This window comes from Microtus pennsylvanicus, chromosome 11, assembly GCF_037038515.1.
Source record: "Microtus pennsylvanicus isolate mMicPen1 chromosome 11, mMicPen1.hap1, whole genome shotgun sequence".
Lineage (NCBI taxonomy): Eukaryota > Metazoa > Chordata > Mammalia > Rodentia > Cricetidae > Microtus > Microtus pennsylvanicus.
In genome coordinates, this window is record NC_134589.1 from 44,931,025 (window position 1) to 44,945,268 (window position 14,244).

At 50.0% G+C, this 14,244-nt stretch overlaps 1 protein-coding gene across 3 annotated transcripts in view; it reads left to right on the forward strand.

Annotated features, from left to right (window-relative positions):
* Abr (ABR activator of RhoGEF and GTPase) overlaps positions 1-14,244 on the forward strand; it is a 195,546-nt gene that overhangs the window by 148,378 nt on the left and 32,924 nt on the right. For all 3 annotated transcript variants that reach the window (XM_075991598.1, XM_075991599.1, XM_075991600.1), the window contains 10 exons: positions 88-140; positions 686-826; positions 2,352-2,473; positions 4,592-4,757; positions 7,490-7,612; positions 7,981-8,056; positions 8,490-8,594; positions 9,451-9,525; positions 10,927-11,024; positions 11,350-11,481. In XM_075991598.1, coding sequence (XP_075847713.1) covers positions 88-140; positions 686-826; positions 2,352-2,473; positions 4,592-4,757; positions 7,490-7,612; positions 7,981-8,056; positions 8,490-8,594; positions 9,451-9,525; positions 10,927-11,024; positions 11,350-11,481 — 1,091 coding nt within the window. The remainder of the gene's footprint in view (positions 1-87; positions 141-685; positions 827-2,351; positions 2,474-4,591; positions 4,758-7,489; positions 7,613-7,980; positions 8,057-8,489; positions 8,595-9,450; positions 9,526-10,926; positions 11,025-11,349; positions 11,482-14,244) is intronic.

Genomic DNA, 14,244 nt, shown 5'->3' on the forward strand with positions numbered 1-14,244 from the left:
CAAGACAGATTAAAGGTAAAAAGCGCACCTCTATGATCCAGAGTTTATACTTCATTGTCCTGTTTCTTTTCTCGGCCTTCCTTACAGCTCTGCTCTACAAGCCTATTGATCGAGTCACTCGGAGTACCCTGGTCCTACATGTGAGTGTGGAGCCCCAGAGTGGCCAGGGGTGGGGTGGGAATTTTATGTGAAGGCATTGGAGTCACAGGCAGAGGGTCCCTGGGCCCTGATTGTGCCTGCCTAGCCTATGGTAACCATGCCAACAGGGCCAGGTCCTAAATATAGCTTGGCTAGTGAGCTTGATATTTGGCCAAATGCTCCCTAGGAGGCAGACACTTGCTGCTGCTTCATCCCCTGCCTTGTGGTCTCTAGGGTCCTGGGAGCAGCTGTGCAGTGGGCAGATGAGCATTCCCCAGCTGCTTGGTGAGATAAGGCTTGACCCACCTGCTACCCCTAGGGAAAAGAGTCATGACCATAGCAGAAATCAAAGGGGCATTGCCTTCACTACTGCTGCTCTGACCCTGGTTTTTCAGTTCCGATTTCCCAGGGTTAGAGTGTGGGTCCTAGCGTATCCTCTTAGACTTCTTTTGAATTCTCAGAATTCTTTGGAGGATTGCATGCTCCCCACTCTTCTCATTTAACTTGAACCACTCCTCTCAACTCATCCACCCACATCCTTTCCCAGGATCTGTTGAAGCACACACCTGTGGACCATCCAGACTACCCACTGCTTCAGGATGCCCTCCGAATCTCCCAGAATTTCCTGTCTAGCATTAATGAGGACATTGATCCCCGCCGGACTGCAGTCACAACCCCCAAGGGGGAGGTGAGTTCTGGGCTCTCACAATTTCACACCTAGACTGAGGAGTAGATAGTTAACCAGGTCCCTTGTCCCTGATGTCCTTGGTGCCGGACCATCATGTTGAGTGTCCTGTGTGCCCGTAGCTGAAGGGAATCCTGCAGCCCTTGGCCATATCTATAGCATGTCAGGTCCTATTGAAGAAGTTTAAGGCTGTTGTCTCATTGGTCCCTATAATAACCTGGTAAGATAGAAAAGGAAACTGAGTCTAACCAATCTTTGAGGCTGGCATAGAGATCCTCAAACAGAAGGGTTGGAATAAGATGTTTACTGGGCTGTAAAACTCGACACATTGCCCCCACCAGAAGCTGGGCCTCTGGTTACCTCATTCTTGACACACCTTGTTCCTATTGGGATGATGCTCTCTGGGAGTCCCTGAGAGAAGCCAGAGCAAGGCAGTGGGCCTAACAACAGAAAACACTGGTCCTAGGGATGGTATAGGCCACCCAGCTGCTGTAACGTCCTTGAAAACACCTAGATGTGACCTTTCGGCTCCCCTGGGGTGGTGTGGGAAGCTTCCTGATAGACAAGTGGGAAAGCAGTGTGAAGAATTGGGGAGACTGTGACCCTCAGGGGTCACCGGTCTGGCCTAGATGCAGTACCTTCTGTCTAATCGAGATAATTAAGGAACATTTGGGAGGAAAGGCTGACTGGGTTTATGTTCCCGTGTTACATTATGGGCCGCCCATGTCTGCTGGGAAGGGAAGTAATGAGGGACAGGGTCTGGAGCATGACTAATGGGGCATGGAGCTGTCTCTGCGCAGTTCCCAGACCTGGTTTGCAGCACCTCAGAAAATGGCACCAGTTTGTCTTTCTCTGGGGATATCTGAAAACAATCTCTAGAAGGCATAGAGCACTATCAGTCTCGGGTTGTCTTAATCATATCCTCTCAGCAGGCTCTCCCACAGACAAAATAGAGTATGTAGGTCACACAGTATATAGTGCACACAGAGAAGGCTGGAATAAATGATGACGGCTCCCAAGAAGCCCGCCAGCTCTGAGGGCGGCAGGGAGGAAACAGTACATGTCTCATGTGCAGCGAAATGCTTCTGACTGGCTTGATCACTGCAGTCCCCACCCCCACCCCCTTGGGGAATCCCAGGGTCTGTCATCCATACGTTGAAGAATCTGCTGAGAAGTAGCACAGACGAATCTGAGTGGGTTGGCTGGGCAAGATGAGCTGAAACTGGATCAAACTCTCCATTGGGAGGGACTGTGAGGCTGGAGGCGTTCATGGCCAAGGATGGAGAAACCAAGTCATTCCGGAGAGTTTTTATCCAGGCGAAGCTGGGAGAGGGTGCTGCGGTTATGGAGTTACGTTAAACACATACTGTGTGCCCCTGCACTGTGCTGTTCCACTGTGAACGCTGCTTCACCAGGCAGATGCCACCCTCTTAGCTGTACAGACAGTAGATCTGAGATTAGAGGGGAGCACAGCTGAGAAGGGCAGGGTCTGGGCTCTGAGCAGGTGGGGGTGTCCTGTCTCCCTCAGACTCGGCAGCTGGTGAAGGACGGCTTCCTGGTAGAGATGTCTGAGAGCTCCCGGAAGCTGCGGCACGTCTTTCTCTTCACGGATGTCCTACTGTGTGCCAAGCTGAAGAAGACCTCTGCAGGGTAAGAATGTGGGGGGTGGGGCCACAGTCGGGGACAACTGGAGTGCCCCACATGGAATCCTCAGCAGCTTGCACCGTCTGTCAGGCATGTTAGCCAGCCAGGAGTGGTGGCTCCTGTCTGTAGGAAGGCTAACACAGAAAGATCACAATAAGCTGAAGGCTTCCAGGGCAATTCAGTTTTACTCTGTAGTCTCTTCTAACAAGAAATCCTGTTGTTTTAATTATAAAGGTAATATATTACAGGAGAAAATAACCTTCTTGAATATAAGCGTTAAGTCTTCTGTGACTATATTTCTTTCCTGTATTTTTTTTAATGGTCTTGTGCGTTTTCTCATAGTTGTGCTAACAGAATGCCCAATTTGGGGATCTGCTTTTTAATTTTTTGGTATTTTCAAGACAGTATCTCACTATGTAGCTCTGACTGTCCTGGAACTCAATATGTAGGCCTTGAACTCATAGAGAGCTGCTGCCTCTGCCTCCTGAGTACTTAGGTTACAGGTGTGCGCCACTTCATCTAGCTTGGCCTCTGCCTTTTCTATCCCTTGCCATAAAAGCATTTTTCTTACTGCTGCTGGATGTCACAACCACTGCTTTACTTTTCTGCGTAATATTAAGTGGCTGTGCCATAATTTACTCAAGAATTTGACAAAGTTTTGTTTTGTTTTTGTTTTTCGAGGCAGGGTTTCTTTGTATAGCCCTGGCTGTCCTGGAACTCACTCTGTAGACCAGACTGGCCTCGAACTCAGAGATCCGCCTGCCTCTGCCTGTCAAGTGCAGGGATTAAAGGTGTGCGCGCTACCATTCCTGGCTTGACAAAGTTTGTGCTAGCTACAATTCTGTGACTATTCATTACATCTGCTGCCATTTATTGAGGGTTTGGGCCACTCCAGGTGCTGTGACAAATGCCTCAGATACATTGTTTCTAATCTTCTATCATCTTCACAAAGTGGTTACTATTTCCTCTCTCACAGTCAGAAGTCATAGAGAAGGCAAGTAAGTTGCCTAAGGTCATACAGCTAGAAATGGAGGAGATGGAATTTGAACCCTGCTCTAACTTGGAAGCTCTTTTTCAACTCCTGTTTAGTCTTGTGGATACACTCTGTGCTCATGACCAGAAAAAGTTGCTCCATATTTATACACATATTTTTCCATCTGCATTTATAACCTATTATGTGCTAAGTATGTTGCCTCACACTATAGAGGAAGATCTGTGTGCTTATTGAAACATAAGGGACTAGAATTGGGAACAAATCTAATTCTCAGAGGAAGTCAAAGCAGGGAGGAGGTTATTATGGTTGAGGACGTGACTCCTAAGTAGACCACAGAGAAGCTGATAGTGCACTGGGTTTATGCTCCTGTCTTACGTTTATGAGCCCAGTATCTGTGGGAAGGGAGCGGGGAAGGGACAGGGTCTGCAGCATGACCAGCAAGACATGGAGCTCCCTCCACCTTCAGTTCTTCTCCCACAGCAGCTATTAATAATCAACCATAGCACCCTTCCCCACTAGGTGTAGGTGTAGCTAGCTTGTTTGCTTGACCAATTGACTGATTGACTATAGCCTTGCCTGACCTGGCATGGTCTGTGTAGACCAGGCTGGCCTTGAATTTATGGAGATCCACTTGCCTCTGTCTCTGAGTGCTGGGGTTAAAGTCATGTGCCACCAAGTCATTTTTTAACCCTCAACTCAGGGCTCTGTATGATTCCTGTGGATCAGAACTGGCATTCAGAATAGCATCTGTAGCCCATCCCTGCTGTAAAGGACAATGAATATGAGCTTCAGGACAAATAGACTAAGGAGCTGGCAGGGTGGGCGGCTCGTGATAGGAAAGCATGAGCCCCGCCCGCAGGGCTTCTTTCTTATACACAGTGATTTAGGTATTTAGAAGCATCAGTCCTACTGGCTGAAAGACTATCAAGGTGAAGAACAGGCCTCACGGCTGGCTCACCCAGATCTGATTCTTAATGCTCCCGCGTGTGCTTGAAGTTCTCAAGGGCAGGGAGTGTTCCTGCCTCCCATGAGTCTCAGCAGATCCCTTTGTGGGTAGATTTTTGCTCTGGGTGAGCAGTTTGCATTGAAGAGTCTGCTTTGCTAAGCTCATGTCTCCTGCTTGCTTACAGAAAGCATCAGCAGTATGACTGTAAGTGGTACATCCCCCTGGCTGACTTAGTGTTCCCATCCCCTGAGGAGTCAGAGGCCAGTCCCCAGGTCCACCCCTTCCCAGACCACGAGCTAGAGGACATGAAAATGAAGATCTCTGCCCTCAAGAGTGAGATTCAGAAGGAGGTAAGTGCATGGCCTGGGTGTTCTGGGGAGGTGGGGGTGGGCGGGCTGCAAGCTCGAGGGTGTGATAAAGGGGAGGCAGGGTTCAAGAATGGGAGCCCCTGCCTGTGTGTGTCAGTGCTGAGGGGAGGCCAAGGACCGCTGCTTAGAACCGAGTGGGTTTAATTATGGAAGGTTTCCTCAGTACCTGTGTTTGTTGAACATGTAGAAAAGGAGAGAAAGAAGAGGGATGAGAGGCTTTCTTGGGAAAAAAAACATCTTGAAGAGCACAGGAGGCCCCGTGAGAAGCTGACACCTCTGAAAGGCAAATAAATAGGGAGAAGGAACCTGGGCACTGCAGTTGGCCACCCTCCTCTGTTAGGACTGAAGTGAATGCTAAGAAAGAAAGCGGAGATTCCTGGGCTGGAGAGATGGCTCAGCATTCAAGAGCTTTGGTTGCTCTTCCAGAGGACCTGGGTTCAATTCCCAGCCCCCATATGGCAGCTCACAACTGTCTATAACTCCAGTTCCAGGGGCTTTGATAACTTCACAGACATACATGCAGGCAAAACACTGATGCACATAAAATAAAAAATAAATAAATCTTAAAAACAAAAAAAATCCCGAGATTGTTGCTACACATAGACTAATGTTTAAAAACATGATAAAGCCCGTGGGTCATATTCACAGACAGGCTGCAGAAAAGTTGTACAAAATAACTAGAAAGTTAAGGGGATCAAAATAGAAACTGAAAACTATTTAGAAGTGCATAAAAAAATCAAATTATGGGCTGGAGAAATGGCAGTTAAGATTCTAGAGGTCCAGAGTTCAATTCCAAGCAACCACATGGTGGCTTATAGCCATCTATAATGAGATCTGGTGCCCTCTTCTGGCCTGCAGGCATACATGTAGGCAGAACCCTGTATACATAATAAATAAATCTTTATTTAAAAAAATTAAATTACTGCAAACCAAAAACAGTGGAATGAGACCAAAGCAGTGCTTTCGAGGAAAATGCATAGCCTTACACTTGTGGGGAGGGGAGGTGTCTCAGTAGGGAAAAGCACTTGCCCAAGCCTGAACGCCAGAGTTCAGTCCCCAGGACCCACACGATGGAAAAGAAAGAGTGGACTCCTTCAAGTTTACCCTCTGAGCCATCTTGCTGGCCACACTAATAATTTTTAATCCAGATGGCAGTGGTGTGCGCCTTTAATCCCAGAACTTGGGAGGCAGAGGCAGACAGATCTCTGAGTTTGAGGCCAGCCTGGTCTATAGAGTCAGTTCTAGATCATCCAGGACTGTTACACAGAGAAACCCTGTCTCAAAAAATCAAAAGTAAGTAAATAAATAAAATATAACAGCAGTTTTTAAAACTAATTTTTCTAGCTGCCAGTGTAATAAGTGCCCACAGTACTAATAGGTAGAGTAAAATTGATTCTCACTCCCCTTTTATTGTTAACAGCATGAAGTGTAGGGGGGAGGCGTCACAAGGACCACACATGTCCTGTTCTGGCAGTTTCTCAGCTCCTCCAGGCTGTCAGATTCCCTTTAGCAGCTACAGTGTATTCCGTCTCCACAGTCAGGCATACATTTGTGCACGTGGATGGTTCCCGGTTCCTTCCCCGTAGGAGGCGGGTCTACAGTGCACATCACTGCCCTGTGTCTGGAGTCTCTGCAGGTGACATGGCTGGGCAGATGCGTGTATGCATTTGGCAGAGCCACCTCTGAGAAAGTTGGCTGCTTTCTTCCTACAGGATGTGAGAGCCGCTGCCACAGGGCCGGCTGTGGGGTTTGTCAGAGTTCTGCCAGACTATTATGTTAAGGGCTGGGGGGATGGCTCAGTGGTTAAAGTGCTTGCCATGCAAGCAAGAAAACCAGCGTTCAGGTGAATAGAACCGGTTTACAGACTGGCTGAGTAGAGTGGCCCTTCTGTAATTCCAGCTCTAGGAATTACCAAGAACTAGCTGGCTTGAGACCGACTTGAGGCCGACACATGCATGTGAGCACACGTGATCACACACATGCGTGTGAGCACACGTGATCACACACATGCACGTGAGCACACGTGATCACACACATGCACGTGAGCACACGTGATCACACACATGCACGTGAGCACACGTGATCACACACATGCACATCATACACATCCACGAAGGAAAAAGGACGACGTTAATCCAAACTAAAGAGCTTGGGGATTTCAGTGACCCTGAGATTCTAAGCACAGGAGACTTCCTTGATGAAATAGAAAGTTGGAAAATTGGAGCAAACTTGTTAGCGAGCAGGGCAAGCTTTGGCAGCTTGTGGGACCACAGACCAGGCTTAGAGGCCCTGCAGTCAGGCCAGCAGCTGGGATTCAGTGCTGAAAGGTGTCTGGGGGCTTTCTAGTAGAGGCCATTGAGTCACGAGGTAGAGTATGGGAGGTCTCTTACAGAATCTGTGAGATGAGCCCTTACTTTGGGGGGCTCTGGCTTTGGGGTAGTCTAGTTGTCTGGCCTGCCAGTGGATGTTCTGTAAATGGGCTTAGGACTGGGGCCACATTGTGTCAGCTGCATGTAATTGATAAACTCACAGAAGGGTTAGTTAGGAATTAGCTGGCTCTTGGGAGGTGCCATCCCTAGGCTCTAGATATCAAAACCTCATGAAATATAGCAAATAAACCCAATGAACACACAGGAGAATGTTGTGCTTAGCGCAGCTGAGTGAGACGTGAAGTCTTTGTATGAGGGAGAACACCCGTGTCTTGTCTCCCACAGAAAGCCAACAAGGGACAGAGCCGAGCCATTGAGCGCCTAAAAAAGAAGATGTTTGAGAATGAGTTCTTGCTGTTGCTCAATTCCCCCACAATCCCGTTCCGGATACACAATCGGAATGGAAAGGTCAGGAGTAGAAGGGTGGAGGGTTACCTGTTTTAGGGCTGCCCACTCTCCGAGGCTTCTGGCACTGACCCATGGGAATCAGGGTCAGACGCTGGGACCCCCATATCCCAAGAAAGCTGCCGCAGCTCTAACCCTTAGACACGCTCTCAGTGCTAACAGGAACCTACTGTCCTCTGCTGGCCACCATTGGTACTGCCGCTGCCACTCTTGTTATTTATTGGCTTCCTACAAGGACAGCCCCACCCTCGCTGCCTCCTTCAGCCTCAGAGGGGCCTGAGTGAGAAGAGGCTTTGATGGGAAGCCTAGAAGTTGGGGGTGCACTTTGTCCAGCTGTGGTCACTGTGCTGAACTCTTGTCTCTCCCTCCAGAGTTACCTGTTTCTTCTGTCCTCTGACTACGAGAGGTCAGAGTGGAGAGAGGCCATCCAGAAGCTACAGAAGAAGGGTAAAGTCCCACCCAGTCCCACACTGTTGTGAAGGCATCCTTGGCGGCAGAAGGCCTGTGTCTTTCCCATCTTACCATGTCCAGTGTCTCTTCAGCCCTCATAGTTACCTCTTAAGATGCCAGGAGGTAGCATTCTTGGGATGTTATTCTCAGTTTAGGCCTGATTAAGGCACACAGTGTATTCCTAACAGGCTACGCAGGGCTCTGGGTGGGTGTCCTCCCTCCTCTTGCTTCCCACTCACGCACATGAGCTCCTTTCCTCTCACGGCACCCACAGCTGTGCTCATGTGAATACCTGCAGGACTTCCCCTCTGCACAGAGAAGCAGCTCCCACACCAGAAATTCAGCTGATTTCCTGAAGCGTCTTCAAGGAAGAGCAGCAGGTCCTGTGGACCTGTAGTGAAGCTCTGTCCCCTCTTGGCTCCTTCCACAGATCTCCAGGCCTTTGTCCTGAGTTCTGTGGAGCTCCAGGTGCTCACGGGATCCTGCTTCAAGCTTAGGACTGTGCACAACATCCCTGTTACCAGCAATAAAGATGGTAAGACTTGGAACTCCAGGCTACTGGAGCCTTGCTAAGGGCCTTCTACAAGGACGAAGGAGGATAGACGTGGCTGCTAATGGCTGATCTCTGCCCAGTGTGGCTGGTACACAGGGATTTAAAATGGGATGTACTCTCTCAAGGGCTCAGGTGTTCTTGGCCCCATCTAGTCTGAGAAAAATCTGTGCTGTGGAGCACTGGGGTGGTGTTGAATTCCTGAGGAAGTCTCCCAATCAGCAAAAGGCTGCAGGATGGGGTGGGGTGGGGGGGACAAGACAGTAGACAGACTGGAGAAGGACATGGGAAATCAGGACAGGTGTTTTTGGAGGTAGATTTGGAAGGTCTTGAATACCAAGCAAGGGAGTTGGGGCGGGGGGGGGGGTGCATACAGGAGGGTTCTAAGCAGGGAGAGCTGTGATGAGACTGGAAACTGGCCCAAAGCACTCTCTGCTGGGAAGGTGTCTGTTTTTCCCAGTGCTGGGATTTCAGGCTCACCTGGGGACCTTTGTGTCCCAGGCAAGGCCCAAGACTTCCTCTGAGCCTTTTTTTTTTTTCATTAGAACAAAGTGACTCAAATCGGTTCATTTCCATCTTTAAAGATTAGGGCAGAGGAGGGCAGCCTTGGGATAAGCTACGTTCTGAGGGAGGGAAGGTACTAAATGACTGGCCTAAGATTTGTTCTAGTTCCCAATCTGAACAGAGGGGAGAAGGGCCCCTCTCTTCCTAGGTCACACTGTGGGGAAACAGTGGGCTTTGACCTTGTTTCCCAGATGGCCACCAGGTGGCGCTGTGGACCAAGGCCCCTTGTAGGCCTTCCTTCTGACACGGCCATCCTCCAGTCTTTGCTCTCTTGCAGATGACGAGTCTCCAGGATTGTATGGCTTCCTTCATGTCATCGTCCACTCCGCCAAGGGGTTTAAACAATCAGCCAGTAAGTGCCCCCTCGACCCTAGAAAGAAGTTGAGTGGCCCCTGTCCATTTTTCATATCAAGTCCCTATAGTCCCACTATGTAAAGCTCCCTCCCCTCAGCTGCTCAACTCTGATCTCCCCAAGCTGGGGCCCTGCTAATATACCTGGAGTTGTAGGACTTTCCCTCCAAGTCTAAAGCTAGCTCCTCTTGTCGGCGAAGCCACCTTTGCCCTTTGTCTCCAAGATCTGCTCTCCGTCAGGACTTGCCTCTAGAGCTACAGACACCCAGACCAAACCCATGTCTTGTGACTTCAAACTCTGACTCTGGGCTCTTTCTTAATCTTCCTGAGCTTCAGTGTACTTCTCCATAAAAGGCAGTCTCAGGCCTGGAGAGATGGCTCAGTGATTAAGAGCACTTGTTGCTCCTGCGGAAGACCTGGGTTCAGTTCCCAGCATCCACACGGTGGGTCACCACCATCTGTAACTCCAGTCCCAGGGGATCTGACACCGCCTTCTGGCCTCCACAAGCACCAGGTACATGTGTGGTACATAGACATACGTGCAGGCAAAACACTCACATAGATAAAATAAATAGAAAACATAATATTTCTTCTAAATTTTGTTTGAGAGCATCTTTATGTAGCCCCGATTGACCTAGAACTTGCTGTGTAGACCAGGCTGGCTTCAAACTCACAGAGATCCTTCTACCTCTGCCTCCTGAGTGCTGGGATTAAAGGCATGCACCACCATACCTATCTTCAATTAAACTGGTCATGCTTCTTCTGTCCAATCAGTTTATAGTTCCTGTTTGCTGGATGAGGAACTGTGAGTCACAGGAATGTGAAATGACCTAATATAGCACACAGGCTCAGAAATTCAGGGCTCTCGGCTCCTGCTTCTTCATAACAAGTTCATGCTATTGGGCTATAAACAGCCATTCATTCAATCAGCGTGGCTGGGAAACCTCCCCATGCTACCAGGGTGAACAAGCCTCCCCTTTGTGTCCCCAGCAGGGTGAAGTGAGTCTTGGCACCTGCCTTGTTGTTGTGTTCCTTATAATCTCCCTCTCCTGTTGTGAGTACTTCAAAGAAAGGGACACTGAATTTACAGAACACATACAGCATACCCAGAGAAAAGCAAGAGAGTGGCCAGGGCCTTGGCATGTTCGAGGCCTTTGTAGGCTAATTTCCTGCCCTGGTCTCCTGGCATCTCCCTGTGGTCACTAATACAATTTTTCTTTTGTACATGGGGAGGGAAGCTGAAGCTCCAAGGACTGCCCAGGTTGCGTAGTCCATAGAGACGCTGTAGGATCCATGTGCCCTGGATACCAAAGCTCTGGTCCTGCCCTTTAGAACCTGTACCTGTCCTCCTTCCTTCCTGGCTGTTCGGGCCTCACTTGGTATGTCTGTCCTTCCCCTGCAGATCTGTACTGTACTCTGGAGGTGGATTCCTTTGGCTACTTTGTCAGCAAAGCCAAAACCAGGGTGTTTCGGGACACGACAGAGCCCAAGTGGGATGAGGTGAGTAGAGGAGGCTCGTGTCCCAACTCCCTGCTGGGGGTGGCTGTACCACTGGCTGGACCAGCTGTGTGCCCCTTACTTCCCACCAGTCATCGGCCTAGACCATTGTTTAGGGCAGTGGGTCCTGGGGGTTTTAGCTAAGGCTCTCATACCCTACTCTGCCCATCACATAGAGGTCTCTAGGTCCTCTAGAAAGTACCAGTGCCCCTCTTTGTCTTGGGATGTGGCCCTCCAGGGTCCTGCTTACCTTATCCTTGCTGGGAAGCCAGGAAGCTACAAGTCTTTCAGAGTCTCAAGGCCCTTTGCTCCCTCCATCTGTCACCAGGAGTTTGAAATTGAGCTGGAGGGGTCCCAGTCCCTGAGGATCCTGTGCTATGAGAAGTGCTATGACAAGACCAAGGTCAACAAAGACAACAACGAGATTGTGGACAAGATCATGGGCAAGGGGCAGATCCAGGTAAGGAGCCAGGGTTGTACAGTGGAGGAGTCCTTCTCGTCCATCAGAGTTGAGACACATTCCCCAAAGTTGGCTCCTTGGTGTGTCCCAGCTGCCCATAGATACTGGTCCCTAGGCCACTATACCTGCCCAGGTAGACCACTGTGTTTCCACAAGATAGACAGATAAGAAGGGGGGTTTGTTCTCACGGTTGCTTTCAGGCTCTTGGTGGCTTTTTGTGCGACGCTGTGTGGGCAAGCGTCCCATCGACGTTGTAAGCAGGAAAAGAGATGGCTGTTTGTAATGAGCTGTGTTTGCTGTGAGTGTGAGACAGAGGAGAGTCCCGTGTCCTCCACTGTCGCTCTTCTATCAAATGGCTGCCATGTCCAACCTGTGTTGGGAGGCGCTGTCCCAGGGTGGGGCCTTGGAATATCAGTAGAGTCAGATCCTCGGGGTGAATGCACGGGGTTCAGTTGTGTTTCTTGGTGCTCTGAAGATGGAAATAAGTAAAAGGTTCTTGTATGTAATTTCATCTCTGGAACATTGTGCCAGTTTTGAAGATGGCTGCTACCTACTTAGAGATAACATTTAACGTGGAGCCATTCACTCCATTCACTGGTTGTAGATTCTGTGGCCATGAAATCGAGGGAGGTAATGGCAAGGCTGGGCCACGGGCATGGGTGGGCATGGGTCTCTTAACTCTTGACCCCAGCAGGCACACTGAGTTAGTCTTGATCGGGGAACTTAATATTTTTTAAAATGTTTGTTTTTATTTTATGTTTATTTATATTTTGTCTGCATGGTGTGTGTTCACCATGAATGTGCCCGGTGCCCACAGAACCGAAGGGGAGGGTGTTGGATCCCTGAAGTTAAGGAAAGTTGTGAGCTGCCATGTGGGTGCTGGGAACTGAGCCTGGGTCCTCTAAGTGGTCTTAACCACTGAGTCATCTCTCTAGGCCTTTTTTTAGGAAACGATTGTTCTCTGGTACATGTTGAAGCTGAAGTTTTATACCTGGATTTTGATTGGGTGCCATTGGGAACTGTGGGTGTCCCCATCCCCCACCTGTATTACTCTTGCATTTTGTGTCTGAGGAGAGGGGTGGTGCCCTCCAGTAGAGGCCCAGCCATCTGCCTCATGTTCCTAAGCACGGATTTCCTGACACTGAGGGGTCTGTACCCTGTTCCTTGGTGCTGTCTCCAGGGAGACAGTGCTGCTAGGCAACCATGTGCCAGCCCTTCATGGTTTTAGAAATGGGGATGACAGAAAGCTCTTTAAATTCAATCCCTGTCACATGTCCTCTTAAGTAGCAGGAATCCCATCTCTGCTCCCTTGGGCAAGGCCCAAGGAATAGGCGGGGAATGGGTTCCAGGCTGGCCCGGCCAGCCTTAGGAGACAGGCAGCCAAGAGCTATGAGAAGCTGCCATGCTGCCTGGGCCACTGACGGCTGTGAAAGGAAAGGGTGGCAGGACCAGCCAGCTCAGGGAGCATCATGACCCACGGCCTCTCTACAATCCAGATATCAGAGCCAGGAGTCTCCCACTGGATGGCATCCCTGCTGCTCTGCCCTGACTGTGCTCCTCAGGTCCAGAGGAAACGCCATAAATCATTGACTCCTGCACACAGGAGCAGATGGAGGTAGTGGGGGAATGGGGCTGCCAGGTTGTGTTTGGCAAAGCAGAGAGCACATTCTGCTAAGGGAAATGTTTCTGTGTTTAAGCTTCGAGGAATGTTAAATGCCTGGGAGTTGATATTAAAAGAAACACAAACGTCCCTGCTGCCAGCTGACCAGGCCAGTGAGTGGGCAGCGGCTCAAAGCCCAAAGCCTCCAGAGGCCTTTGAAGTTGTCTAGCTCTCAGCCTCCCGAGCACAGTGCTGGGCTCTGAGCCGTGGAGCCACCTCACCAGTCTCCCGTGCTCTGGTGAGGGCGTGCTGTGGCTTATATCTCAGAGCTGCTGAGGGGAGCCAGGCTGGATGGATAGTCTGCACTGAGCTGTCCCATATAGCCAGGCCCCACTGAGCTGTAGAGCAACCTGTCCCCATAGCTGCCTCATGTCTAAGGAAGGTGACCCACCTAGCTCCTTTCAGTAGACCCCGGCAGGGGGCAGAACCAGAGGTGGTGTTACCGTGGAGCTAGGATCAAAGGATGCTCAATGGGAAGGTGGAGAGAAAACTTGCTTTTGTGCCCCTTTCTCCCTAGGTCCTCTCCACACAGCCCAGCCAGGGGCTGAGCGCTAAGCACTTGCTCTTACGATGAGTTGCTCTCTTCTGGCCGTGATGGTAGCAGAGCGTGGAGACTGGGTCAGGTGCAGCAGTTAGTACAGACACATGTCAGCACTAGTCACTACCGAGTGTTGTCTGATGTGGTCCTGCTGCAGCTCTGTCCTACTTCACAGATGAGGACCCTCAGGCCACGGTGCCTCTGCTGACAGTATGTAGAGAAGGCACATTGTCTGCTTGGTGCTGTGTCTCTGCATCTTAGTCCTTTATCGAGAAGTCTTGCAGCCCAGGTGAAAGGTCTTGGCATGGCTACTGGCCTGGTCAAGGAACTGGAGTGATGGTCCGCTGTCTGGCATAAGAAGAGCCTCAGACTGCCTTTGTTTGGAGTACTGTCACTTCCGGGCTCAGGACATTTCTGCCTAGTACACCTAGAACTTGGCATGGAAAAGAGCCAATCATTATAAATTTGGAGGTGGGAGATCACAGTGCCCCTGCAGTGAGCACCACACTACAGGGTGCCCTGTCAGATTGAAGGGCTGGTATGCCTTTATATGCCAACAGGGCAC